Source organism: Haematobia irritans, chromosome 1 (genome assembly GCF_050003625.1).
Source record: "Haematobia irritans isolate KBUSLIRL chromosome 1, ASM5000362v1, whole genome shotgun sequence".
NCBI classification, from domain to species: Eukaryota; Metazoa; Arthropoda; class Insecta; order Diptera; family Muscidae; genus Haematobia; species Haematobia irritans.
Window position 1 is genome coordinate 41547207 of NC_134397.1, and position 26829 is coordinate 41574035.

Here is a 26829-nt window from a genome sequence, read left to right on the forward strand (position 1 = left end):
GCTGTGCTATATGAAAATATGATATAAACAAAAGATTTAAGACACGAACTTGAAATAAGCATATATTCTTCAATGATAACGATGACCTACCTCATTATTGCCTCTGGCCAGTGGTAACAAACAAATGACTTTTTTTATACTATATATAGCACATTAAGACAAATGAATTTCATTCAAGTTCATGTCATTTGGGGATAATTCGTGTGAGAAATCCATATACTCTCAGGGTTTGTTTGCATTTTGTTTTATTTCGTAAAATTTCAAAATATTTTACCATTTAATATTAGGTGGTCGAATTTTACCATGGATTAATTTAGAGAATAAATATTTCTCATAACTATAACCAGAAGGGGATTTAATAAGGGACTGTATTTTTATGGGGTTAAAAGTCGGATACTATAATAGAAAAATAAAATAAAAATCTATTTTGAAAACAAACAAAAAAAAAGAATTATTTAATGTAATTTAAAGATTAATAAAAAGTCATATAGTCAAGAAGTAGATATTCGATTTTGATACCGTGGTTTTACTCCGATTGCAAATGTTTTGGTGGTTTGTCAGAATCTATCATTATACCACAGTAGCTATTAGTGCTATAATTAAGAATAGCAGGTAAAAAGACAAGGACTTTATTTTTTCCAAGAACCAAACATTGATGCTTGAAATGGAGTGGGTGGGATTCAAGAAAAAACGCCCAATCCACGTAATATGTAGTAGCTCAATAAATTCTTAATATACCATTGTTGTATCCGTCCTTGAAACCAGAGGCGATTTAGCAAAATAACTCGGTGTAGCAACGCCCTGTTATCGTTTTACTCTTCCTCAAATACTCGAGAATCACTCCATAAAATAGGACATAACTTTTCCAGCTGATGGGAAAGACTTCGCCTTCTTCAGAGTTAAAGCTATCCAGCAAACAAAACGTCGCCAAAAAATAGTGAAAATGTTCTTTTTGGACCCGGAAGTGGTTCGTAGGTTAGGTTAGGTGGCAGCCCGATGTATCAGGCTTACTTAGACTATTCAGTCCATTGTGATACCACATTGGTGAACTTCTCTCTTATCACTGAGTGCTGCCCGATTCCATGTTAAGCTCAATGATAAGTGGTGCGTAATTGATGCAGAAGCGATGAATTTAACATGGACTTGTCATTGGACGTATGTCCACCATTTCCACAAGCGTTGCTCCGAATTTGAATCACTTCTTAAGTTGATCCGAATTCAGAGTTTTGAATGTGAATTAAACAATTTTTATAATTTTTTATGATTTTTAATGCTTTCTAATACTTGTATGAATTGACCTCAAATATTTTCAAAAATTCGCAATTTTTCTAGAATGGATTCAGATTTTGTTTTGACAAAATCTTAATATGAACCATTTTATTTCTTACTCCGTTTGTAACTTATTCGAAATAAAAAAAGTTAAAATTACCCATTAAAAATATGAAAAAAGCGAGTTATGAAAAATTGAATTAAAAGAACTTCCTGTACAGTTAAAATAAAGAAAATCTTTGGGAAGACTTTTTGAAACTTCTTTAGAACTTGTGCCTTAAGAAGAACCTGGGGAGTGATAAAAATTCGAAAATCAACTTTTTCGTAAGAAATTGACAAATGACGAAGTCGAATTTGTTGTAGTATTAAATTTTTGAAAATCAAGTCATATCGAGTAATCGATTTTTTATGAAAAAATCCTAAGGGCTACTTTTAATTGAAAGTAGATTTTTAGATCAAATTTCCAAACTTTGGAAATAACCGAAAAGCACACTTTTGGAAAAGTAAAAAAAAATTGAAAGTCGACATTTTAAAAATATGAAACAGGCTAAAATTCTACTTTTTAATTCTCCTTAGAATCCCTCGTTGAAGCAAATAGCCTGTTTTAGAAAGTGGAGTGAATTTTTGACTGCGTATTAAAGTCAAGCTAAAAAAGACTATCATAATACTCTTCCCATATGGTCTGCAAAAATTTATGTTAAGCAGTAACGTGTCTATATAACGGGATTCTTTACTCCTTTTTACTATATTGTACACTCAAAAAACAGTGAAGTTAACAGGAAGGTAAATTTTGCTTAAATTGCTTAAATTTAGATTAATTTTTATAACTAAACTGTATTTCAAACGTCGATGTCACATAAATAAGTGAATATTTTTCGACAAAGAAAATTAATTAGGCATAATTATTATTTTTTACTTGAACGAAAATTTGGAGTTCAAAATTAAAAAAAAAACAAGTATATACGGCCGTAAGTTCGGCCAGGCCGAATCTTATCCCTCCACCATGGATTGCGTAGAAACTTCTACGAAAGACTGTCATTCACAATCGAATTACTTGGGTTGTGGTATCTTAAAACTTCTTAACATCGTTTTCTAAATTGTGAGTTAGTCCAGATGTGGTATATATTAGACAAAAAAGTTATGTTAAGTCTACAAATAATTACGAATCGATATGGACTTTTTGCACGGTACGTAGAGAGCCAGAATTGAAATACGGGGGTCGCTTATATGGGGGCTATATAGAATTATGAACTTGATATGGACCAATTTTTGTGTGATTGAGGATCGATTTATCTGAGGGCTATATAAAACTATAGACCGATATGGACCTAGTTAGGCATGGTTGTTAACGGCCATATACTAGCACAATGTACCAAATTTCAACTGACTCGGATGAAATTTGCTCCTCCAAGAGGCTCCTAAATCAAATCTCGGGATCTGTTTATATGGGGGCTATATATGATTATGGACTGATATGGACCACTTTTGGCATGGTTGTCAAATATCATATACTACTAACACGTACCAAATTCCAACCAGATCGGATGAATTTTACTTCTCCAAAAGGCACCGGAGGTCAAATCTGGGGATCTGTTTATATGGGGGCAATATATAATTATGGACTGATATGGACCACTTTTGGCATGGTTGTTGCATACCATATACTTACATCACGTACCAAATTTCAACTGAATCGGATGAAGTTTGCTCTTCCAAGGGGCTCCGGAGGTCAAATCTGGGTATCGGTTTATATGGGGGCTATATATAATTATGGACCGATTTCGACCAATTTGTGCATGGGTATTTGAGACCATATACACACAAACACCACGTACCAAATTTCAACTGAATCAGATGAATTTTGGTCTTCCAAGAGGCTCCGGAGGTCAAATCTGGTGATCGGTTTATATGGGGACTATATATAATTATGGACCGATGTGGACCAATTTTTGCATGGTTGTTAGAGACCATATACTAACACCATGTACCAAAAAGAAAGAAATTTGCTTCTCTTAGAGTCTCCACAAGCCAAATCGGGGGATCGGTTTATATGGGGGCTATATATAATTATTGACCGATGTGGACCAATTTTTGCATGGTTGTTAGAAATCGTATGCTGACACCATGTACCAAATTTCAGCCGGATCGGATGAAATTTGCTTCTCTTAGAGGCTCCGCAAGCCAAATTTGGGGGTCCGTTTATATATGGGGGCTATTCGTAAAAGTGGACCGATATGGCCCATTTGCAATACCATCCGACCTACATCAATTACAACTAATTGTGCCAAGTTTCAAGTCGATAGCTTGTTTCGTTCGGAAATTAGCGTGATTTCAACAGACGGACGGACGGACGGACATGCTCAGATCGACTCAGAATTTCACCACAACCCAGAATATATATACTTTATGGGGGTCTTAGAGCAATATTTCGATGTGTTACAAGCGGAATGACAAAGTTAATATACCCCCCATCCTATGGTGGAGGGTATAAAAAAATAGGGCCATACGAAATTCAAGCTGAGTGCAGTTGTGGTAAAATTGACCAATTTTAAAAAAAATGTTGGACTCTTTTGTGGGAAAGACGAATTTAGTGTCCTTGGAATTGTTGTTCGTTGCGAGGCGTATTTACTTGTTAAAGAGGGTTTTTATTCCACAGAGGTTTGAAGGAAAAATTGGAGTTAAAATAGCAAAAAATGTCCTTAGGGCCATACAAAATTCAATATTGATCAGATACCTGATTTTCCTGGTCTCAAATTCTATCATTTAAATGATAGGGCTAATTTATGGTAAAAAAGTATATAACGCAGTAAGTTCGGCCGGGCCAAATCTTAAATACCCACCACCATGAATCAAATATAATAGTGTGGGGCCCACTCTGTATTTAAATACTTTATGTTTAAATATTTGATTTTCACAAAGTAGACTAGATTTTTATGTTCAAACCAATACCAATAAAGATATTATTAATTTTTTGATTTTTCCTTTAAACAAAAGTGAACTTTTAAATTCGCTCTCAAAAATACCTATAAATTGGTGACCCCGACATGTCGACGGAAGACAATGGAAGTTCCTCAAATGGAGGAACAACTGGTTCAGCTCAACAAGCGAATTCAACACTTGAAATCGCAGCAACTACCACGGTTCAAAAATTACCACAATTTTGGACGGAGCAGCCTCAATTATGGTTCATACAAATTGAATCCATATTCCAAATATCCAGAATTACAAGGGATGAAATCAAATACTCCCATGTTGTTGCTAGTTTGGATTCTACTTATCTGAAGTTTATTGGTGATATTCTCATCTCGCCTCCACCTATCAACAAATACGAAGCCATTAAAACAAGGTTAATTAGTTCATTTGAAATTTCAGAGGAAGCGAAATTGAAAAAATTATTTAGCGGTTTAAGTATCGGCCATATGAAGCCATCTCATTTCTTGCAAATAGTTTCCTTTGAAAACATCAGGGGGGTTTGATTACAGATATTTTCTCAAGCAGATCAGTTCAACCAGTACGCTTCCCACAGATAAATGTAAAGATTTTACCTATGAAGACTAGATCAGTTTATGAATTTATAAGAACCATTTTTGTTTGAGTGTTGCAGGAATCACCAACATTTCTTGTAAGTGTGCAAGAAAATGATGAAATAGCGCCTTGATTTGAAACCTAAAATCTGTAGATTTTCATCCCAATTATTTAAATGATTACGAGAAGTAAAATCTGGAAATTCACCCAGTTACAAGCAATTTTCACGCCTTCTATTTATACCCTCAATAAGGGAAATCTGTCTATATGGAGGCCTTACCAAACGGACCGATAAAGCTAAATCATATACACTTTGTTATGGGTCTAAAATGCCAGTATATTTTCAATTTGTGGCAAATCGGATAAAAACTACAATTTCTAGAAACCCTAGGAGTTAAATCGGGAGTTCGGTGTAATGGGGGCTATACCAAAAAATGGAAGGATACACACAATTTGTGGCAAATCGGATAAAAACTACAATTTCTAGAAACCCTAGGAATTAAATCGGGAGTTCGGTGTAATGGGGGCTATACCAAAACATGGACCGATAATCACCATTTTCGGCATATCTCTTTATTTTCCTAGAATACCTCTAGATTTCCAATTTCAGGCAAATTGGGTAAAAACATCGGATTCAGAAGCCCAAGAAGTAAAATCGGGAGATCGGTCTATGTAGGGGCTATATCAAAACATGGACCGATAATCACCATTTTCGCCTCGAGACGAACGAAAATTCAAAAATCACTCGTTGATATCTTGAGAAGTAGAGTCTGTCGAATCGCAATTGTTTCGGTGTTCCACAGTAAATTATTCATGGCAAATTTGGAGGTTTATAGCAAATATAAAAAAAAATATTTTTATAGTTTCATTCTAGACGACCAATTCGTCGCCTTTTTCGTTCATTTAACTAACGTATGCAAAAAATTATTAAAGCCAAAATCAAAGTTCTCAAATCATAACCATAAACATGAACTAATATACAGCTAAATTGACTTTTGTTTTTTTGTGTACTTTGGTTAGAATTTCATTTCAACCTATGAAGTGTGAGAGTAAAATATATTCATATTCACCTGTCCATCTTACAAAAATTTCCTAAAATAACCATTAATATCTTTAGCCCTCATCAAGAAAGATCATTTGAAGTCAAGGTCAATGATTTCATAATGGTTTCAAACAGATGTGTTAAAGAAATTTTTGGGGGGAAATAAAAATATATGAACCTGCTGTGCTAACAAATTCCCACTTGTTGGCCACCATCTTTACAATTTGACTTATTAGCCTTTCTAAATAAAATCTTTCGAAAAAAAGTAAGAAACCCCGCTACTTGAATTTATAAGCATCACCACATGTTTGTGGTCATAGTCCATTCACATTGCCAATTACATTTCACCCAACTGGCACAAACAAGGTGTTTGGCGCATGCGCCACCTACAGCACATGCGTGTAAATAATGACAATGATTTGGATAAATTACAAAAAAAAACACACAAACAGCACACACATATATACATATATAAAATAAACATTTTTCATCGTCGGCTTTAACTACCGGCTATTTTTATACTACTTACCACTTAAACATAATTTTCCTTTACAATATCGTGTCTCCATTTTACCTAGTAAAATATCTGAAATTAAATGAAGAAGAGCAAACATATGATGCGATTAATAATTTTTATTCACAGACAAAATGACAAACAGAAAAATATTTGAATTTTCTTTACAAAAATTGTAAATTTCAATCCATTATATCAATCCATTATATAAGTAAGTAGTGAGATAAAATTTATTTTGGAGAAAAATGTAAAAAAAAGAAATATTTGAAATCTTTGATGGCGCTGTGATGAATTATCAGAGTTCGTGTCTTAAGTCTTTTGTTTTAAAAAGTGAGAAATACTCGCACAAGCAAAAGTGGAACAGCTTATTAAAATAATATCTTGTTATTTGTTTGGTTTTATTTTTTTTTTAAATTATATTGTTATTGCATATTGTGGCGGATCCTTTACGTTGATATTCAAGTTTTGCAAGATATATAATCTTTTAGTTAAATTGAGTTAAATAAACAAACCAATTGGTTTTGTATGGTCTTTGATGAGATAGTAAAAATTAAATTAAAAAGTAGAAAAAAGCTCAACATTTTGAAAAATTATAAAAAATGTTTGAGCACAAAACTTTAATCTGTGCTGTGCATTTTGCTCACTGTGGAATAAAAACCATTGTTTGTTGAGATGGATTATTGTCCAAAAATATTGCAGATATTTATACCAAAAACCACATAGTGGTCAGGGTATAATAGGTTAGGTTAGGTGGCAGCCCGATGTATCAGGCTCACTTAGACTATTCAGTCCATTGTGATACCACATTGGTGAACTTCTCTCTCATCACTGAGTGCTGCCCGATTCCATGTTAAGCTCAATGACAAGGGACCTCCTTTTTATAGCCGAGTCCGAACGGCGTTCCACATTGCAGTGAAACCACTTAGAGAAGCTTTGAAACCCTCAGAAATGTTACCAGCATACTGAGTTGGGATAATCCATCGCTGAAAAACGTTTTGGTGTTCGGTCGAAGTAGGAATCGAACCCACGAACTTGTGTATGCAAGGCGGGCATGCTAACCACTGCACCACGGTGGGTATAATAACTTGTATCTGCCAAAAAATGTGCTACCAGAAATATTGATTTTAGACCCCATGAAATATATAACGATCGACTCAGAACCACCTCCTGAGTCGATCTAGCGCTTGGTGTCCGTCCGTCTGTCCATGTATTTGTTGTTCGCAGGATTCCGGTCGCAATTATTAACCGATTTCGATGAAATTTGGCACAGGGTGTTTTATGTGTACAAGGTCGAACGCTAATGCATGTGGAAGAAATCGGATAAAATTTAGATATAGCTCCCACACCCAGAGAAGGAATATGATCACCTCAAACATGTTTTAAGAGCAAAATGATATTTTTGGGAGGTGACCATATAACATGGTTTTCGCAACCATGTTATTTTCTCGGAAATCATGTATCTGATTTCGGCAAGCAGGTTATATTTGACGAGAAAATAACATTTTAGTGACAAACATGTTACATGGTCACCATACAAAAATAACATTTTGCTCTTGAAACATGTTTGAGGTGATCATATTCCTTCTCTGCGTGCATATATATGTATCGCCCGATTTAGACAAATGGGGTTACGTTGCACTTTTTTACTAACCAATTATCGTCAAATTTGGCACAAAGTAATCTTTTTCATCAACTTTCAAGTGTGCAAAATTTCATCGAAATCGGTTCAGATTTAGATATAGCTCCCATATATATGTATTGCCCGATTTTCCCAAATTTGTCCACAAAACCCTTATTTATTACCCGATCTTACTCAAATTTAGCAAAAGGTAACCTTCTGTGGTATCAACCAAACCTGCTAAATATCATTTAAATCTGTTCAGATTTAGATATAGCTCCCATATATATGTATCGCCCGATTTTCACAAATCTGGCCATAAAACCCTTATTTATTACCCGATCTTACTCAAATTTAGTAAAAGGTAACCTTCTGTGGTATCAACCAAACCTGCTAAATATCATTTAAATCTGTTCAGATTTAGATATAGCTCCCATATATATGTATCACCCGATTTTCAAAAATTTGCCCTAATAACCCTATTTTTTTACCAATATAGCCTTATTTATTACCCGATCATACTCAAATTTAGCACAAGATAACCTTCTATTGTATCAATCAAACATGCCAAATATTATACAAATCGGTTCAGATTTAGATATAGCTCCCATATATATGTATCGCCCGATTTTCACAAATTTGGCCACAAAACCCTTATTTATTACCCGATCTTACTCAAATTTAGCAAAAGGTAACCTTCCATAGTATCAACCAAACCTGCCAAATATCATTTAAATCGGTTAAGATTTAGATATAGCTCCCATATATATGTATTCAGATTTAGATATAGCTCCCATATATATGTATCGCCCAATTTTTCAAAAATTTGCCCTAATAACCCTATTTTTTACCAAAATAGCCTTATTTATTACCCCATCTTACTAAAATTTAGCACAAGATAACCTTCTATTGCATCAATCAAACGTGCCAAATATTATCAAAATCGGTTCAGATTTAGATATAGCTCCCATATATATGTATTACACGATTTTGAAAGATTTGCCCCTAATAACCATATTTTTGACCATAGAGGTCTCATTTATTATCAGATCTTATTCAAATTTAGCACAAAGTAACCTTCTGTAATATCAATCAAACATGCTAAATATTATCCAAATTGGTTCAGATTTAGATATAGCTCCCATATATATGCATCGCTCGATTTTTCCAAAGTTTGGCATAATACTCTTATTTATTAATCAACGTTATTTAAATTTCAAATTTTGATGTATTAGACGTTCTATTTAGCCATACATGTAACCTATACATAAATATATTGGCCGATTTGGATTTATTACCCAAACTAATTGAGCGATTTCTTATTTATTTAATAATGGAGGCAATATTAGTGGCAAACTCTGTAGGTTCAGAATCAACTATAGCTCCTAATATCAGACATTTCTGTTCAGATTGTGATAAAACTCCCATAACTATGTACCCCTTAATGTTCTTACATAGGGAAATGCGGGTTATGGTTAGGTTAGGTCAGGTGGCAGCCCGATGTATCGGCACACTTAGACTATTCAGTCCATTGTGATACCACATTGGTTAACTTCTCTCTTATCACTGAGTGCTGCCCGATTCCATGTTAAGCTCAATGACAAAGGACCTCCTTTTTATAGCCGAGTCCAAACGGCGTTCCACATTGCAGTGAAATCACTTAGAGAAGCTTTGAAACCCTCAGAAATGTCACCAGCATTACTTAGGTGGGATAATCCACCGCTGAAAAACTTTTTGGTGTTCGGTCGAAGCAGGAGTCGAACCCACGACCCTATGTATGCGAGGCGGGCATGCTAACCATTGCACCACGGTGGCTCCAATACTATACCACTCATACACCGCAAACAATGTTTACTAATTCAGTAGGGGTGGTTTAGGGTATGATATAGTCGGCCCCGTCCGACTTTCTTATTTACTCACTTGTTTTTTGCTATTTGCCCAATTTTTTTTAATTTGTTTGTTAAATACAATAATAAAAAATGTAAATTTAAACATATTATTTTAATAAGAAAATTTTGATTTTTTGTTTCCAATGATAGAATTTGTTGATGAATGTTTTTTTTTTTTAATTTTTGTGATAAAGGTTTGCTTTCAACTGCAATTTACTCGCATTTAAAACATTTAACTTTTTTCGCTTCGATAACATATCATTTTGTCAAATTTTATTTCGATAAAAATCAACATTTTATTTCTAAAGGACAATGTGTCAAAATTGCAATTTTGTATATTTTTAATTTTAATAAAAAAATTTAAGCATTTTATTTTAATAAGAAAAATTTGACTGCATTTTATTTTACCTTTGGTTCTAATGGTAGAATGGTTTCAAGCAAAGTTTTTTTTTAATTTAGTATATAAATTTCTGACAAATGTTTGCCTTTAGCCGGAATTTACTCCCATTTAAAACATTTCACTACTTTCGTTGTCCATATCATTCCATTTCGGTAGTATTCGACCATGCCCCATAAATCATAACAACAGTGCGAGCACATACACACATACTCGTATACCCATTTCCACTTACATACTACTGCAAGAAACATTCAACACTCAAAACGATGTTACGAGGTCTTTAATGTTAAACTCATGTGGCATCCGGTTCCGGTCTAAGAAAACGCAAACAAACTTCAAAAAAATCAAACTAAGGCAGATAATAACAAATTAGAGAAATTATGTAAAGCCAGTATGATTTGTTTTTTTTTTTTTTTTTTTTTAAATGTGTCTTTCTAGTTGCTATTGTTCGAAAGCCAGAGAAGAGTTAACAAAAAAAAAATGAAAAACAAAATGAGATAAACAAATTGTTTTACAAATCGCCAGCATATTTAACAGCTTCATTTCTTTTACTCAAATTAGTTATCACAACAGACGGTTAAAGCACAGAAGTTGAAGTTTTTTTCTTCTGAAAAAGCTGGTGTTTTTTTTTATTGTTATTACTATTATTATTGGAGATGATACACCTTTTCAACAAATAAGGAAGTATTTTTGGGTTTCATGTTTTCCTCTTCTTCTTATTTGTATGGCATTCCAGTTCCACAGAAGATCAAGACACAAATGTTGAAGTTTTTTGTTTTTGCTAATGGTGAAAAAATATCCATTGCAGAAATCTACAAAAAACAGGTGGCAACTGACAATTGCAAGTAAATGGTTGCTGAACACTCGGCATGTTGACGATTTTTTTTAATCTTTGAAATTTTTTACCAACTTAAATAATAGAAAACAAAAACATGCCATGAAATCTCTCATGTTATATTGGAATTGGCCGCTAACTATGAAATCGTTTGAAGGTACACGGCAGCACTTTGAATTTCCTTACAACATCTGTTGAAATTGTCATTTGGGTTGGGGGAGAAATTCAGAAAACGACAAAGTATGTTAATGCTCATTTTTTCTTTCCTCAAAGATAGCGCACGAGATTATGGATTTTTTTAATAATTTCTCTTTCTTTGTATTGAGAAAGATTTTACAGAGAAATAGTTCGAATTATTGCAAGGTAAAATAAAATTTTCTATGAGAAAACAATTTCACAAAAATTTTTATATGGAAATAAAATTTTGACAACATTTTTTTATCAAAATAAAATGTTGACAAAATTTTCTATTGAAATTAAATTTTCTATAGAAATAAAATGTTGAGAAAATTTTCTATAGAAATAAATTTTTGAGAAAATTTTCTATAGAAATAAAATTTTGAGAAAGTCTTGTTTCTATAAGCGTATATCTAATCCATTGTGCACATTTATATTTCCACAAGATATCACAAACTGTGGGCCTGAAGATATAAAATTTTCTATAGAAATAAAATTTTGACAACATTTTATATAGAAATAAAATTTTGAGAAATTTTTCAATAGATATAGAATTGTGAGAAATTTTATATAGAAATAAAATTTTGAGCAATTTCTCAATAGTCGCAAAATGTTGAGAAAATTTTTTTATAGAAATAAAATTTTGAGAAAATTTTCAATAGAAACAAAATTTGGGAACATTTTCTGTAGAAATAAAATGTTGAGAAAATTTTCTATAGAAATTAAAATTTGTGAAATTTTTCTAGAGATATAAAATTTTGAGAAAAATTTCTAAATAAATTTTTGACACAATTATACAATGGAAATATAGTTTTAAGAAAATTTTCTATAGAAATACAAGTTTGACAAATTTTTCTATAGAAATAAAATTTTGACAAAATCTTCATTTAATCCATTGTGCATATTTATATTTCCCCAAGATACCACAATATAAATTTGAAGACGAAAGAAATAAAATTTTCAATAAAAATAAAATTTTGACAAAATTTTCAATAAAAATAAAATTTTGACAAAATTTTCAATAAAAATAAAATTTTGACAAAATTTTCGATAAAAATAAAATGTTGACAAAATTTTCGATAAAAATAAAATGTTGACAAAATTTTATTTTTCTATAGAAATAAAATTTAAATAAAATGTTGTCAAAATTTTCTATAGAACAAAAATTGAGAAAATTTTCTATAGAAATGAAATTTTGAGAAAAATTTCTATAGAAATGAAATTTTGACAACATTTTTTATAGAATTAACATTTTGAGAAAGTTTTCAATAGAAACAAAATTTGGGAACATTTTCTGTAGAAATAAAAGTTTGACAAAATATTCTATAGAAATAAAATTGTGAGAAAAATTTCTATAGAAATAAAAATTTAAAACAAATTTCTATAGAATATTTGACAAAATTTTTAATGGAAATAAAATTTCGAGAAAATTTTCTAAAGAAATAACATTTCGATAAATTTTCAATAGAAATACAATTTAGAAAAAAAATTCCTAAAGAAATAAAAGTTTGACAAAATTTTCTATAGAAATAAAATTTTGACAAAATTTTCAATAGAAATACAATTTTGAGAAAATTTTCTAAAGAAATATAATTTTGTTAGCATTTTCTGTAGGAATAAAATTTTGAAAAAAAAAAAAATCTATAGAAATAACATTTTAAGAAAATTTTCTATAGAAATTTTGAGAATTTTTTTTTAAATAAAATTGTGAGAAAAAAGTAAAATTTTGAAGAAAGTTTTTTAAACAATAAAATTTTAAGAACATTTGCTAAAACATAAAATTTTGAGAAAATTTTCAATAGAAAGAAAATTTGGAAACATTTTCTGTAGAAATAAAATTTTAAGAACATTTTTTAGAAATACAATTTTGAGAAAAATTTCTAAAGAAACATAATTTTGTGAGCATTTTCTGTGGGAATAAAATTTTGAAAAAAAATTCTATAGAAATAAAATTTTAAGAAAATTTTCTATAGAAATTATGAGAAATTTTTCTTTAAAAATAAAATTGTGAGAAAAAAATTTGTTGAAGAAAGTTTTTTAAAAAATAAAATTTTAAGAACATTTTCTAAAACATAAATTTTTGAGATAATTTTCAATAGAAAGAAAATTTGGAAACATTTTCTGTAGAAATAAAATTTTAAGAAAGTTTTTTTAGAAATAAAATCTTGAGAAAATTTTCTTTAGAAATAAAATTTTGACAAAATTTTCTGTAGAATTAAAATTTTGAAAAAATGTTCTATAGAAATAACATTTTAAGAAAATTTTCTATAGAAATTTTAAGAAAATTTTTTATAGAAATTTTGAGTAAATTTTCTTTAAAAATAAAATTGTGAGAAAAAAGTAAATTTTGAAGAAAGTTTCTTAAAAAATAAAATTTAAGAACATTTTCTAAAACATAAAATTTTGAGAAAATTTTCAATAGAAACAAAATTTGGAAACATTTTCTGTAGAAATAAAATTTTAAGAATTTTTTTTTAGAAATAAAATCTTTAGAAAATTTTCTTTAGAAATAAAATTTTGACAAAATTTTCTGTAGAATTAAAATTTTGACAAAATTTTTTATAGAAATAAAATTTTGCGAAAATCTTATTCTATAAGCGTATATCCAATCCATTGTGCACATTTATATTTCCCCGAGACATCAGCTTAACACAAACTGTCGGTCTGGAAAGCAATTGAAGACGAAAGACATCTCCACCATCAGTTAATTTAACCTTTTTGTCAACATGCCACTTAACCTTTAAAATTTCCACCAAGATCTTCAAGTGTTATTTTTTTCATAAATTTTTCCAGCTTTGGTATTAAGGAAGTGATTTAAGAGAAAAAGAAATGAAATCAGCTCCATGAAGAAGATCCATAGCAAAGAAATATTCAATTCAAAATTTTCAAAGGCACATTTTTGCGGGTAAAAGCAATTGTTTTTGTGAGGAGTATACTACATGGCGGTATACTCCTCACAAAGGTGACAAGAAAACAATTTAAATTGTTTCATTGTTTTGAGATTTATTGAAAATACAAAATCGTTAAAAGTTATAAATAATGGATATCATGACCGGACGGGCCTACATAATACCATTCACATGACCCTAGTTATGATCTTAGGTTATGGATTTAATATTTCCTTGAATTTGAAATGTTTTGTTATTTAAGAGTTTGGAAATCATATCAACTGAGATTATGAAAAAAACTACAAATTTTTCTAAATTTTTTCATATCAACTGAGATTATAAAAAAAACTAAAAATTTTTCTAAATTTTTTCAATCGAAATAATAATTTGAAAAACTACAAAGTAAGCGTTGGAAAACGTCATGGTAGAAGCAGAAAAAAGCTTTAATACCACCTGACTAGAATGTTTCTATATGCAAATGCACTTCAAGGCAGGATATATTCGTCAGCTTACAACGGATCTACCCTATCGAGCACAAGTGAATGGATTTTGAAATTTAGATTACTTCCAAACATTTGTATTAAAATGTAATCGTTTGAGGCGTTAGTGATTCGTGTCCACGGTTGCCACAGTTGGTAGAATTCTACTAAAAACGTTAGATTTTCTACTATTTGGTAGATTGGTAGAATTCTTGATGTTTTGGCAGATTTTGCAAAATATTCCTCTCCAACTAAGAGTTATTACACATCTTTCCATTAGAAATAAAAATTTAGACAAAAATTTCTATAAAAATAAAAATTTTCTAATATTTGGAAGATTGGTAGAATTCTTGATGTTTTGGCAGATTTTGCAAAATATTCCCCTCCAGCTAAGAGTTATTACACATCTTTCCATTAGAAATAAAAATGTAGACCAAATTTTCTATAAAAATAATAATGTTAGACAAATTTTTCTATAGAAATAATTTTTTGACAAAATTTTTCTATAGAAATAAAAATTTTAATAAATTTATTTTAAAATTTTGGTAGATTATTTTTGGCACAAGTGGCAACTGTGTTTGTATCAGCTACCCATTATTTTATTAATTTAATTTGAACACGTATTTATGAAGACATTCCTTTTTAAAATCTAACATAACTTTGGTGTTCAAACAAAAACAATTCACTATCATTGTTCCCGGTGGGCGTGGTGACTTTTGAGAAAAAACCAGTCTTTGGCGAATTATCGTCAACTTTTAAAGTGCATATGATTGATATCTCAAATTAAACAAATACGAAAAACTAATTTAAAAAATTCACCGCTTAAAACCACTAACATCGATCTGTCGATGATAGAAAATAATGATGATGATGGTCATTTAAAAAATAGTTAATGATTGCTGCAATCAAAAATCAATTTGTAGCAAACGCAGCATAAAACTATTTCAAATTAATTTCGGAAACAAATTAACATAGATACTACATACTAAAGGGTGATTCTTTTGAGGTTAGGATTTTCATGCATTAGTATTTGACAGATCACGTGGGATTTCAGACATGGTGTCAAAGAGAAAGATGCTCAGTATGCTTTGACATTTCATCATGAATAGACTTACGATCTGCCACAACGTCGAATTTTCAGTGAATGGGCCCTAGAAAAGTTGGCAGAAAATCCGCTTTTTTATCGACAAATTTTGTTCAGCGATTAGGCTCATTTCTGGTTGAATGGCTACGTAAATAAGCAAAATTGCCGCATTTGGAGTGAAGAGCAACCAGAAGCCGTTCAAGAACTGCCCATGCATCCCGAAAAATGCACTGTTTGGTGTGGTTTGTACGCTGGTGGAATCATTGGACCGTATTTTTTCAAAGATGCTGTTGGACGCAACGTTACGGTGAATGGCGATCGCTATCGTTCGATGCTAACAAACTTTTTGTTGCCAAAAATGGAAGAACTGAACTTGGTTGACATGTGGTTTCAACAAGATGGCGCTACATGCCACACAGCTCGCGATTCTATGGCCATTTTGAGGGAAAACTTCGGAGAACAATTCATCTCAAGAAATGGACCGGTAAGTTGGCCACCAAGATCATGCGATTTGACGCCTTTAGACTATTTTTTGTGGGGCTACGTCAAGTCTAAAGTCTACAGAAATAAGCCAGCAACTATTCCAGCTTTGGAAGACAACATTTCCGAAGAAATTCGGGCTATTCCGGCCGAAATGCTCGAAAAAGTTGTCCAAAATTGGACTTTCCGAATGGACCACCTAAGACGCAGCCGCGGTCAACATTTAAATGAAATTATCTTCAAAAAGTAAATGTCATGGACCAATCTAACGTTTCAAATAAAGAACCGATGAGATTTTGCAAATTTTATGCGTTTTTTTTTTTTAAAAAGTTATCAAGCTCTTAACAAATCACCCTTTAGTATTATTGATCTTTAGCGCGGTAAGGAAATCAGAAATTATTTAGTACTTTTTCCACGAAAGATACATAACGGAAATATGTTCGATATCTCATAAGAAGTTTTGGGGAATTAACCGATGTAGCGATTTTTGTGAGATTTTAGTTCAAAGTCAATTGAAAAAAATCGTAGATTGGCATATGAAATGTATTACATTTGATTAACCACAAGTTATACCGCTATTTCTCAGTCATTAGTACATTAATACATTCACATAAATTTTTTTTAATTACAAATATTATAGTTTTCTTATTTAAATGTATTGGAAATTTTTTTTATTAGTTAATTTGAAAATTTTTTCAATAACACACAAACAATTTTGGACATTGGATCTTTGAAAAAGTTTATCTCATGAAAATTGATAAATATTTCATTTGGATCTTCGTATCTTATTTTCAAATAAAATTAATTTTTAATTAGACAAATTATTGGAAATTTGTTGTATTAGTTAAATTGAAATTTTTTTCAATAAAACACGAACAATTCTGGACATTGAATCTTTGAAAAAGTTTATCTCAAGAAAATTGATAAATATTTCATTTGGATCTTCGTATCTTATTTTCAAATAAAATTAATTTTTCGTTCTCTTTGTATGCTATGAAAATTTGTATGGGAAATTTTTTACCTTCTACAAAATAATGTGAATATTTTGATTATTGTTTATTAATTTGCTTAGTATATGTGTAGTAAAACCAAAACATAACTTTAACCTTTGTGTAAAATATATAGATATTTTTGCTCAATTTTACAGAATAATAATGAAAAAAAAAACAAAAGACTTAAGACACAAACTTATAGCAATAAAAACGGAAGTGATGTTATGGGTAACTAAACACACAAAAAAATTGTTTATACATTATTGATAAAGTTGTTTTTATTTCTATTGGATCAATAAAAAAAGCACCTCAATAAATGCCAAAAAATAAGAAAAAAATATAATATTCGCTCAACAAGACGGTGTAGAGAATTTAAGGTTTCATGTTTTCACGAAGTCACCATTGTTGTATCTTATAAATCTAGATAAACAATCGTGCATGTGGATACATTTCCTATCACACACCCGGGCAAAGAGTGCATTTTTTTCTATCTAATTTATGTTGATGATGATTGAAATCTCAGTTAACAACATCAACGCCTTTGAATGAGAAAAAAATCACATTTGTAGCTCGTTTTTTCTATTCAATTCACAAGTCTGATTACCGATATTCATCCTTACGATTGGAATTTTATGGCTATCATTATTGTCTTTATTTGATGGTGTGTGATTGTCACAAAAAAATACGAAAACGTTTTATACGTACATTAGATTTAGAGCCAAACCCACACTAAACATGCGCTAAACATGGAGTGAATTCAATTAAAAACAAATATATGGGCTAAATTTCAAGCCGAAGCAAATGTAATAGTATTGCCATATTTGTTAAAATGGATGATTGTCACTAGGGGTCGCAATGAGCCATTAAAAATTAACGGGACGGGAAAACTTAACTTCTAGGATGCTTTGTAGGTTATATACGCAAAATTTAGGTGGTAAGAAAATGGAACTCAGGAAAATTAGCTGACCATTCAATTTTTTTTACTTTTTTGCAGAGAGAAAAGTATTTTTATAGGTTACGTATGGGAGCCACCGTGGTGCAATGGTTAGCATGCCCGCCTTGCATACACAAGGTCGTGGGTTCGATTCCTGCTACGACCGAACACCAACAAGTTTTTCAGCGGTGGATTATCCCACCTCAGTAATGCTGGTGACATTTCTGAGGGTTTCAAAGCTTCTCTAAGTGGTTTCACTGGAATGTGGAACGCCGTTCGGACTCGGCTATAAAAAGGAGGTCCCTTGTCATTGAGCTTAACATGGAATCGGGCAGCACTCAGTGATAAGAGAGAAGTTCACCACTGTGGTATCACAATGGACTGAATAGTCTAAGTGAGCCTGATACATCGGGCTGCCACATAACCTAACCTAACCTAGGTTACGTATAGGCATGACTAGAACCAGTACATGGCCATAAAGACCATATATATTGTTTTCGTGACCATTTAATTTTTTAATTTTTTTTTACAGCGAAAAGAATTTTATAAAAACATTGAGGTACACACGATTTTCATTTTGCGCGTCAGTCGTGTGTTGATTGTTTATTGGAACGGGCGGAGAATACGGAATTATTGTGTTTTGTGTTAATATATTTATTCAGAAGTGGCACGTGGTTTTATGTGACCACAAAAAAAGGAAAGTGTAATTGAAAAGAAGTATATAGGTCGTAAGTTCGGCCAGGCCGAATCTTATGTACTCTCCACCATGGATTGCGTAGAAACTTCTACGAAAGAATGTCATCCACAATCGAATTACTTGGGTTGTGGTATCTTAAAACTTCTTAACATCGTTTTCTAAATTGTGAGTTAGTCCATACGTGGTGGTATTAGACAAAAAAGGTATGTATATGTAAGTCTACAAATAATTACGAATCGATATGGACTTTTTGCACGATACGTAGAGAGCCAGAATTGAAATATGGGGGTCGCTTATGTGGGGGCTATATAAAATTTTTGTGTGATTGGGGATCGATTTATCTGAGGGCTATGTATAACTATAGACCGATATGGACCTAGTTAGGCTTGGTTGTTAACGGCCATATACTAGCACAATGTACCAAATTTCAACTGACTCGGATGAAATTTGCTCTTCCAAGAGGCTCCAAAAGCAAATCTCTAGATCGGTTTATATGGGGGCTATATATGATTATGGACTGATATGGACCACTTTTGGCATGGTTGTTAAATATCATATACTACCACCACGTACCAAACTTCAACCAGATCGGATGAATTTTGCTTCTCCAAAAGGCACCCGAGGTCAAATCTGGGGATCGGTTTAAATGGGGGCTATATATAATTATGGACTGATATGAACCAATTCCTGCATGGTTGTTGGATACCATAGGCTAACAGCATGTACCAAATTTCAAACGAATCGGATGAAATTTGCTTCTCTTAGAGGCTCCGAAAGCCAAATCTGGGGATCGGTTTATATGGGGGCTATATATAATTATGGACCGATGTGGACCAATTTTTGCATGGTTGTTAGAGACCATATACTAACACCATGTACCAAATTTCAGCCGGATCGGATGAAATTTGCTTCTCTTAGAGGGTTCGCAAGCCAAATTTGGGGGTCCTTTTATATGGGGGCTATACGTAAGTGGACCGATATAGCCCATTTTCAATACCATCCGACCTACATCAATAAAAACTACTTGTGCCAAGTCTCAAGTCGCTAGCTTGTTTCATTCGGAAATTAGCGTGATTTCAACAGACGGACATGCTCAGATCGACTCATAATTTCACCACGACCCAGAATATATATACTTTATTGGGTCTTAGAGCAATATTTCGATGTGTTACAAACGGAATGGCAACGGAATCCTATGGTGGAGGGTATAAAAATGTGTTTTTATACCCTGTGCCACACTGTGGAACAGGATATTATAAGTTAGTGCCTATGTTATGCAACACCCAGAAGGAGACGAGATATACACAGGGTGTCTTTGGCAATAATGCTTAGGGTGGGTCCCTGATTCGATCTAGCCATGTCCGTCTGTCCGTCCGTCTGTCTGTGAACACATTTTTGTGATCAAAGTCTAGGTCGCAGTTTTAGTCCAATCGATTTCAAATGTGGCACAAGTTTATTTTTGGGGTCAAAATAGAACTCTATTGATTTTGGAAGAAATCGGTTCAGATTTAGATATATCTCCCATATATATCTTTCGACCGATATGCACTTATATAGACCCAGAAGCCAGAGTTTTACCCTGACTTGCTTGAAATTTTGCACAAGGAGAAAAATTAGTACTGTAGTAAAGTGTGTCAAATTTGATTGTAATCGGTTCAGATTTAGATATAGCTCTCATATATATCTTTCTCCCGATATGAACTTATATGGCCCCATAAGCCAGAGTTTAAGCCCAATTTGGTTTGAACTTTGGCACTAGGAGTACAATTAGTAGTGTAGTCAAATGTGCTAAATTTTATTGAAATCGGTTCAGATTTAGATATAGTTCCCACATATATCTTTCGCCCGATTTCCCGTCATACGACCACAGAGGTCAAAGTTTACGTGAAATTTTGCACAGGAATTACGTGAAATTTTGCACAGGGAGTAGAATTAAAATACTAAGTATGCATGCCAAATTTGGTTGAAATCGGTTCAGATTTCTATATAGCTTCCATATATATGTTTTTCCGATTTGGGCAAAAATGGCCAAAATACCCACATTTACCTTATAAAATCGCCACTGCTAAGTCGAAAACTTTTAAAAGTGACTCAAATTTTCCTTTATTTTTAATGCAGAACTATCGATCGATAAATCATAAATACACTTTTGCGAAGTTGGCTCAAAATTGGTTCCGATTTTAATGATTCCCATATTTTTTACTAACATTGTGTTCCACCTCAGGGCATTAGCCGACTTAAAATTAAAGTTTATAAATATTGTAGAACTCTGTCCAGATCTGGTCAGAGTATATGTACATGGGAACATAAACCTTTATATATACCACCCAACACATTGGACGGATTTGATAGGATATCGAAAATGTGGATATACAAAGTGGTGTAGAGTATAATATAGTCGGCCCAGCCCGACTTTAGGCTTTCCTTACTTGTTTGTTCTGCATTTTGATATATGGTATAATTTATTTTTATTTGCAGTTACATGATGTCGCCGATGGTACATTAGATGGACATTTTAGATTTCATGCAAGGATCGTTTTGAAATGACCACGCCGTTCATGATTTTTTCTATGGGTGTAGTTACTTCATATATTCTTTTTGGGGGTCTACGTCTTGCATAGTTTTCTTTTCTACATAGTCTTGGGGTTAATTTTCATGGGGCCCTTATTCAAAGCATCCGAAATTTAATTTCTTTTCTGGGAAACGAAATTAGAGCTGTTGACTAGAGGTCAATAAGCATTTTAATGGTTATCGATTTTTTGGGGAATCATCAAGGTTTTTATCGCTGGTGGTGTATTCCATGAAATTTGTTTAAAAAATTAATTAGTAGCACATAATAATCCAAAATTAAAATATACCTCACCATATATTTCACTTATAATCATCCTCAATTTAAAGATGTCCTAAAACCAGATGGTATTCGATATTCCGCACTGCCACGATGATGACTTGTTTTCTCAATAATTTTTTTACTTTTGGTTTGTTTTTTATTTTGTACAAGTTTTGTTTTCTTTGGCTTCCCATAAAGATTACAATGGGAAAGAAGAAGGTTATACCCCCCATTTTGACCACTTTATGTGGTCTCACATGAGACAAGGCCCAGAAAGGAAAAAAAATTAAAAAGAAAATAAAAAATCGCAGCAATATACAAAATGTTATTGGCAATCACAATCTAAATAGGAAGTATTGAAGTCATACAAAGAAAACCAAAAAATAAAAAAGAAACAACATTACAACGACATCAGACAACGAACACTTGCAACAGCAAGTCAGCAGTCGTCAGTCATTCAGTCAAACTACAACAAACTGAAGATGTCTCTCAGACGTCCATTGTAAATGTCTTTACCTCCCCAGTGACTGAGGCGGTGAAATAAAAATCAATTTTCTGCAGGAGTTTCCATTGAATGAGCTCGTTGGTGGAGGGAGTTTTTGTTTATCTTATCTTTGGAGAAAAAAAAACGAATGGCAAAACAAACCATTGGATCTTTCATTCAATGACAGACAGAATGAAATAAATCTCGAGAAACAAGCCCATCCATATGAGAAGATGTTTAAGTCAAAGCAGATTGTTTTTATTTAAATCGATTGAAAGTGCTTTATAATTGGATTAGGATTTGGTTTTGGAAAATATTAGTTCGTTTTGGTGGGAGCCATCGTGGTGCAATAATAAGAATAAGCATGAGTAAGGTCCCAAAAATCTGGTAGAAATACCAAAAAACTTTGTCCAACGGTTACGAACAGACTAATTTCACAAAATTTTGCAATTTGTACGGAAAATAAAATCTTGTGATTTATAATTGCTTCTTCCAGAAATCGCGCAAAAGCGTATGGAATTGAAAATCGCAAAATTTCTATTCCAAAATGTGTCATAGCTGTTAAAATCAGCTGTTAAAGAAAAAACATTTTAGTCTAGCAAATTTTTTTGGAAAAGAAAACAATAAATGAATCTGTAAGTTACAAGGAATAGTTTTTTTGAACGCAATTGGCTATTTCGAAATACATCGACGCAGCAAAATTACAAAATAATTATGGCGCCACGCTACTCAGTGTTGCAGTGAGTTTCATTCTCATCAGTTCCTAAATAAAATCGTAATATTTGGAACACGATATGTGAAACGGAAAACTTCCCTTCAGTAGATTGTGTCAAAATGGGGTCGTTCCAAAATATACACGACTATTACTTTACAATTACATTATTTCGATATTTTATATTTTTGATTTAGTGCCAAGACATATAGCAATTTATTGTTAAGCATGTTTTATACAAGCTTTACAATATCTTTGAAAAATTGATTAATTTACTTTGAATTCGCAGAGGCAAGTCTCATCGATTTAAAATCGGAAAATTTTTGAGATTTACAATGACCGGAACAAGTCTAATTGGAGAAATCGCATTTTATTGCGAATAATAAAATAAGTTCTTTAACGATTTCATATAACTAAATACCTTGTTGGAGTTCATCATAAAATTGTCGCACTTACCTGGAAAAATAAAGAATAAAATTATTACTATTTGTTCATATTGATTATACCAGAAAAATTATATTTAGAATTTTATGATAGATCAATCTCAGAACGAGAACAGATTAGGACTCTTAACACTACAACATTGACTTATTTTATATTTATTTCAATAAGCCTATCTAAATGTTCTTATCTAAGCAAATAAAGTTTTGTTTCTTAAGTCTTTAGTTTAACAATAAAAATTACATTCGATATCTTGTCATTTGGGAAAAGTAATAATCACTTTTCTTGCGTCATGTTGGTTAGTTATGTAGAAAAGAAAACTATGCAAATGTCTGCTATGTTCTATACTAATTTGTCTAATTTTGGGAAAACAGTCTTATTTAAGTCTTTGCATTTTGTTTTTAGTTTTTAGAAAATTGTTTTTAGAAAATTGTTTGATGAAAAGCCTTTTTGCCTGATGCCAATGATTAAGCAAAATTCTTCAATTTCAATTACGGTTATAAGAGAACTAATAATTTAACAAAAAGAACCAAATGTTTCAAAAACCACGCCTTATATGAAAAAATACCCAAAGAATCATTGTCCGTCCATCCCACCAATACCTTCTCTACTAAAAATAGACATTCAAATAAATGACCTTTTGAACTCATAAAATATTTGCCAATTTTTAGTAATTCTTCTTCGTTGAAAACTTCTACTCACTGCAAAACCAATTGGCTGGTTAGCCAGTCAAAATACCAAACAAATTGGCAGCTGTTGATTTAAACTCATGCTTCACAGTTTTCTGACATTAATTTCTGGTCAAGAATCTGCAGTAAAACAACAAATTAGATTGCAATTGCAGCCAGCACTAGCAAAAAAAAAAAAAAAAAAGAACCAAAGACCACCAATGCCTGTGGTTAAGAGCTGCTAAACTTTGTTGTTTTTGATGAGATTTGTTTTTTTCGGAAGAGGTTTTGATGGAGGGTTCTTGTTTTTTTTGGAGCTATTATTTTTTACAGTTTTTTTTTTGGCCAGACATACTAACAGATTTTGAGGTCATTGGTTAGGGTGGTAGAGAGGAGAGTATGGCCTTTAGGGGAAACAAAAGGGCCGTCTTGCATACATAAATGTGTAGGAGGGAGGGATGGAACGGGGGGTAAATTTGTGCGTTGTTAACAATTTTCGTGCTCTTCTGAAGTTCAGTGTGTTAAATTCCATGTTCTTTGGCAAGTCTGATTCAAATCACTATAGCCAAAGATGAAGCCATTTAACCAAAAACTAGCCGAACCCCCAATGTTATTGCTTGGAGTAAACCTTAAGTCTCGTGAGGTAAGAAGGCGATGGGTGCGGGTAATCAACAACAATTTGTTATTGAAGTTGTCGGTAGTTCAAATGCTTAGAACATCCGTTTTGCCCAAGTGCCGATGTAACCAATGAGCGTGTGCGTTGAGGAAGAATTAATGCGAGATATGTGTGTGTGTGCAAGTGAGTTTTTCGCAAATATTAAGCTTTCTACAAAAAACAGTTACCAAATTTACAAATTTTCCTTTAACTTTACAAAGTTCTAATAGAACATGAATTAGTTGATTTTTCCTATACGATTCATATGTTTCTTATTGCAATGGAAGTTGGAGATCTTTTAGCTGCGGTGGAAAGGAGATGTTCCAATGGCAACATGATCTTTTCAAATTTTCTTGGTGTATGAATGTCTAAAGCGATCTTGTTGTTATTGTTCCTAAAGTTTTTTGGCAGTAGCATGATATTTAACACCTCATGCAGATGTTCGTTGATTGGCAGCGAGCAACAGCATATGTCTGTAAACTGCTGAGAGGCTTCAAATAGATTTTGGAACTGTTTTTTTAGGTTGTGAGCAACATCTTCAGTAGCACTTAAGACTCCAAAACAATTGAAGGTTAATTCTGATGTGCTATTTTTACGATATTTTTTACAGGTCTGTCTTCTAAATGGAATGTGTCAATTCTCCAATTATCAAGGTGCAATAATTTTAAAATTTTGTTTTTATCTAATAACACAACATTTTTGTTTTGCTTAAAATTGTAAATGACATCACTTCCACAATTTTATATTCAAACTAAATGCATGTAAAGAGCCAGCAGTAGTATTAATGCATAACATTTCTCCCTTTCTTCGCATTAATGAAAAAAGACTTAAGACCCAAACTTGGTTTTACCAACAAGCAAATGAAAGACTTAAGACCCAAACTTGTTATGGATTTCAATAAGCTATTGAAATTCTATTACCAATAAACTGGATATTGGTAATAGAATTTATTAAAAATGAAGAAATTTAAACCAGAAATACTTTAATATATATTATAATTATTGTTATTACTTTGTCTACTTCAAATTCCATGGGGAATTTATATACAACAAATACTTGTTTCTATGTCAATTTTAAATTCCATGGAGCACAAACCTGATAAGATTGAATAGAAAATACATGAATTATATTTACACTTGTGTTCAATACCCATTTATTAGATATTTTGAGGTGTCATTAAATGTAAACAATTCAGACATTGGAGAAATTTGAAATATTTTATAGCATTCCATTAGATTTTACAATTATGGTCATATTTTAAGCCGGTAAAATGGAAGGCTATTATATTTAAAATATATATGGCTGGGACAAATCTTAAATATCCACTTGTGTTGGTGGCTATAAAGTATTTCTTACTCCTGGATGACATCATTATGTATTATTAGAAATTATATGTGATTTGGTTAGAGGGGATATCTTACATGTTGCATCTAAATATTCAACCAAGCTAGTAAATAAAATCGTAGATATTCCACATTAGGTTAATATTATTATAAAATATGTCTATAGAAATATTGGTTTCAGAGTCAATTAGACATAGAAGTCTGTTCTTTCGTTAATTTAGTTCTCGAATGAAAGATGAAAAAAAAACTGAGTAGGAGGACAAACTACCCACATGGTTTCAGATTTAAGTATATTATAGCATCCCTCAAACGTTTCTAACACCAGATTTAATGTAGGATGTAATATATTTAGCTCCGACTGAGATAGACTTGGGAACTTCGTTGATCCAAAATTTTGTTTCGGATATTTCATATTAGTTTAATATCATTATGAAATATGTCTATGGATATATGAGTGTCAGTGTCAATTAGACATAGAAGTCAGTCCTTCCACTAATTTAGTTCTCGAATGAAAGATAAAAAAAAAAAAACTAAAAAAACTGAGTTGGAGGACAAACGACTTCATCACTACCTACATGGTTTCATATTTAACACCGGGTTTGATGTAGGATGTAATATAGTCAGCTCCGACTGAGATAGACTTGGGAACTTCGTTGATCAAAAATTTTGTTGCCGAGCAAAATATGTTTTTTTTTTTTCATCACTACCTACATGGTTTCAGATTTAATAGCTCATACACATTAGGCTCAAAATCTACTAAATCTACTACAGGTTTGATGTGGGATATAATATAGTCAGCTCCGACTGAGAAAGATCCACAATTTTGTTTCGAAGTATGTTTTTTTTTCAATTCAATTTGCCACATTATAAGAA

At 32.0% G+C, this 26829-nt stretch overlaps 1 protein-coding gene across 2 annotated transcripts in view; it reads right to left on the reverse strand.

Annotated features, from left to right (window-relative positions):
* Positions 1–26829, reverse strand: part of thw (chitin-binding domain protein thawb) — a 120799-nt gene that overhangs the window by 20552 nt on the left and 73418 nt on the right. For both annotated transcript variants that reach the window (XM_075290010.1, XM_075290011.1), the window contains exon 3: positions 6366–6422. In XM_075290010.1, the coding sequence (XP_075146125.1) occupies positions 6366–6422 (57 nt within the window). The remainder of the gene's footprint in view (positions 1–6365; positions 6423–26829) is intronic.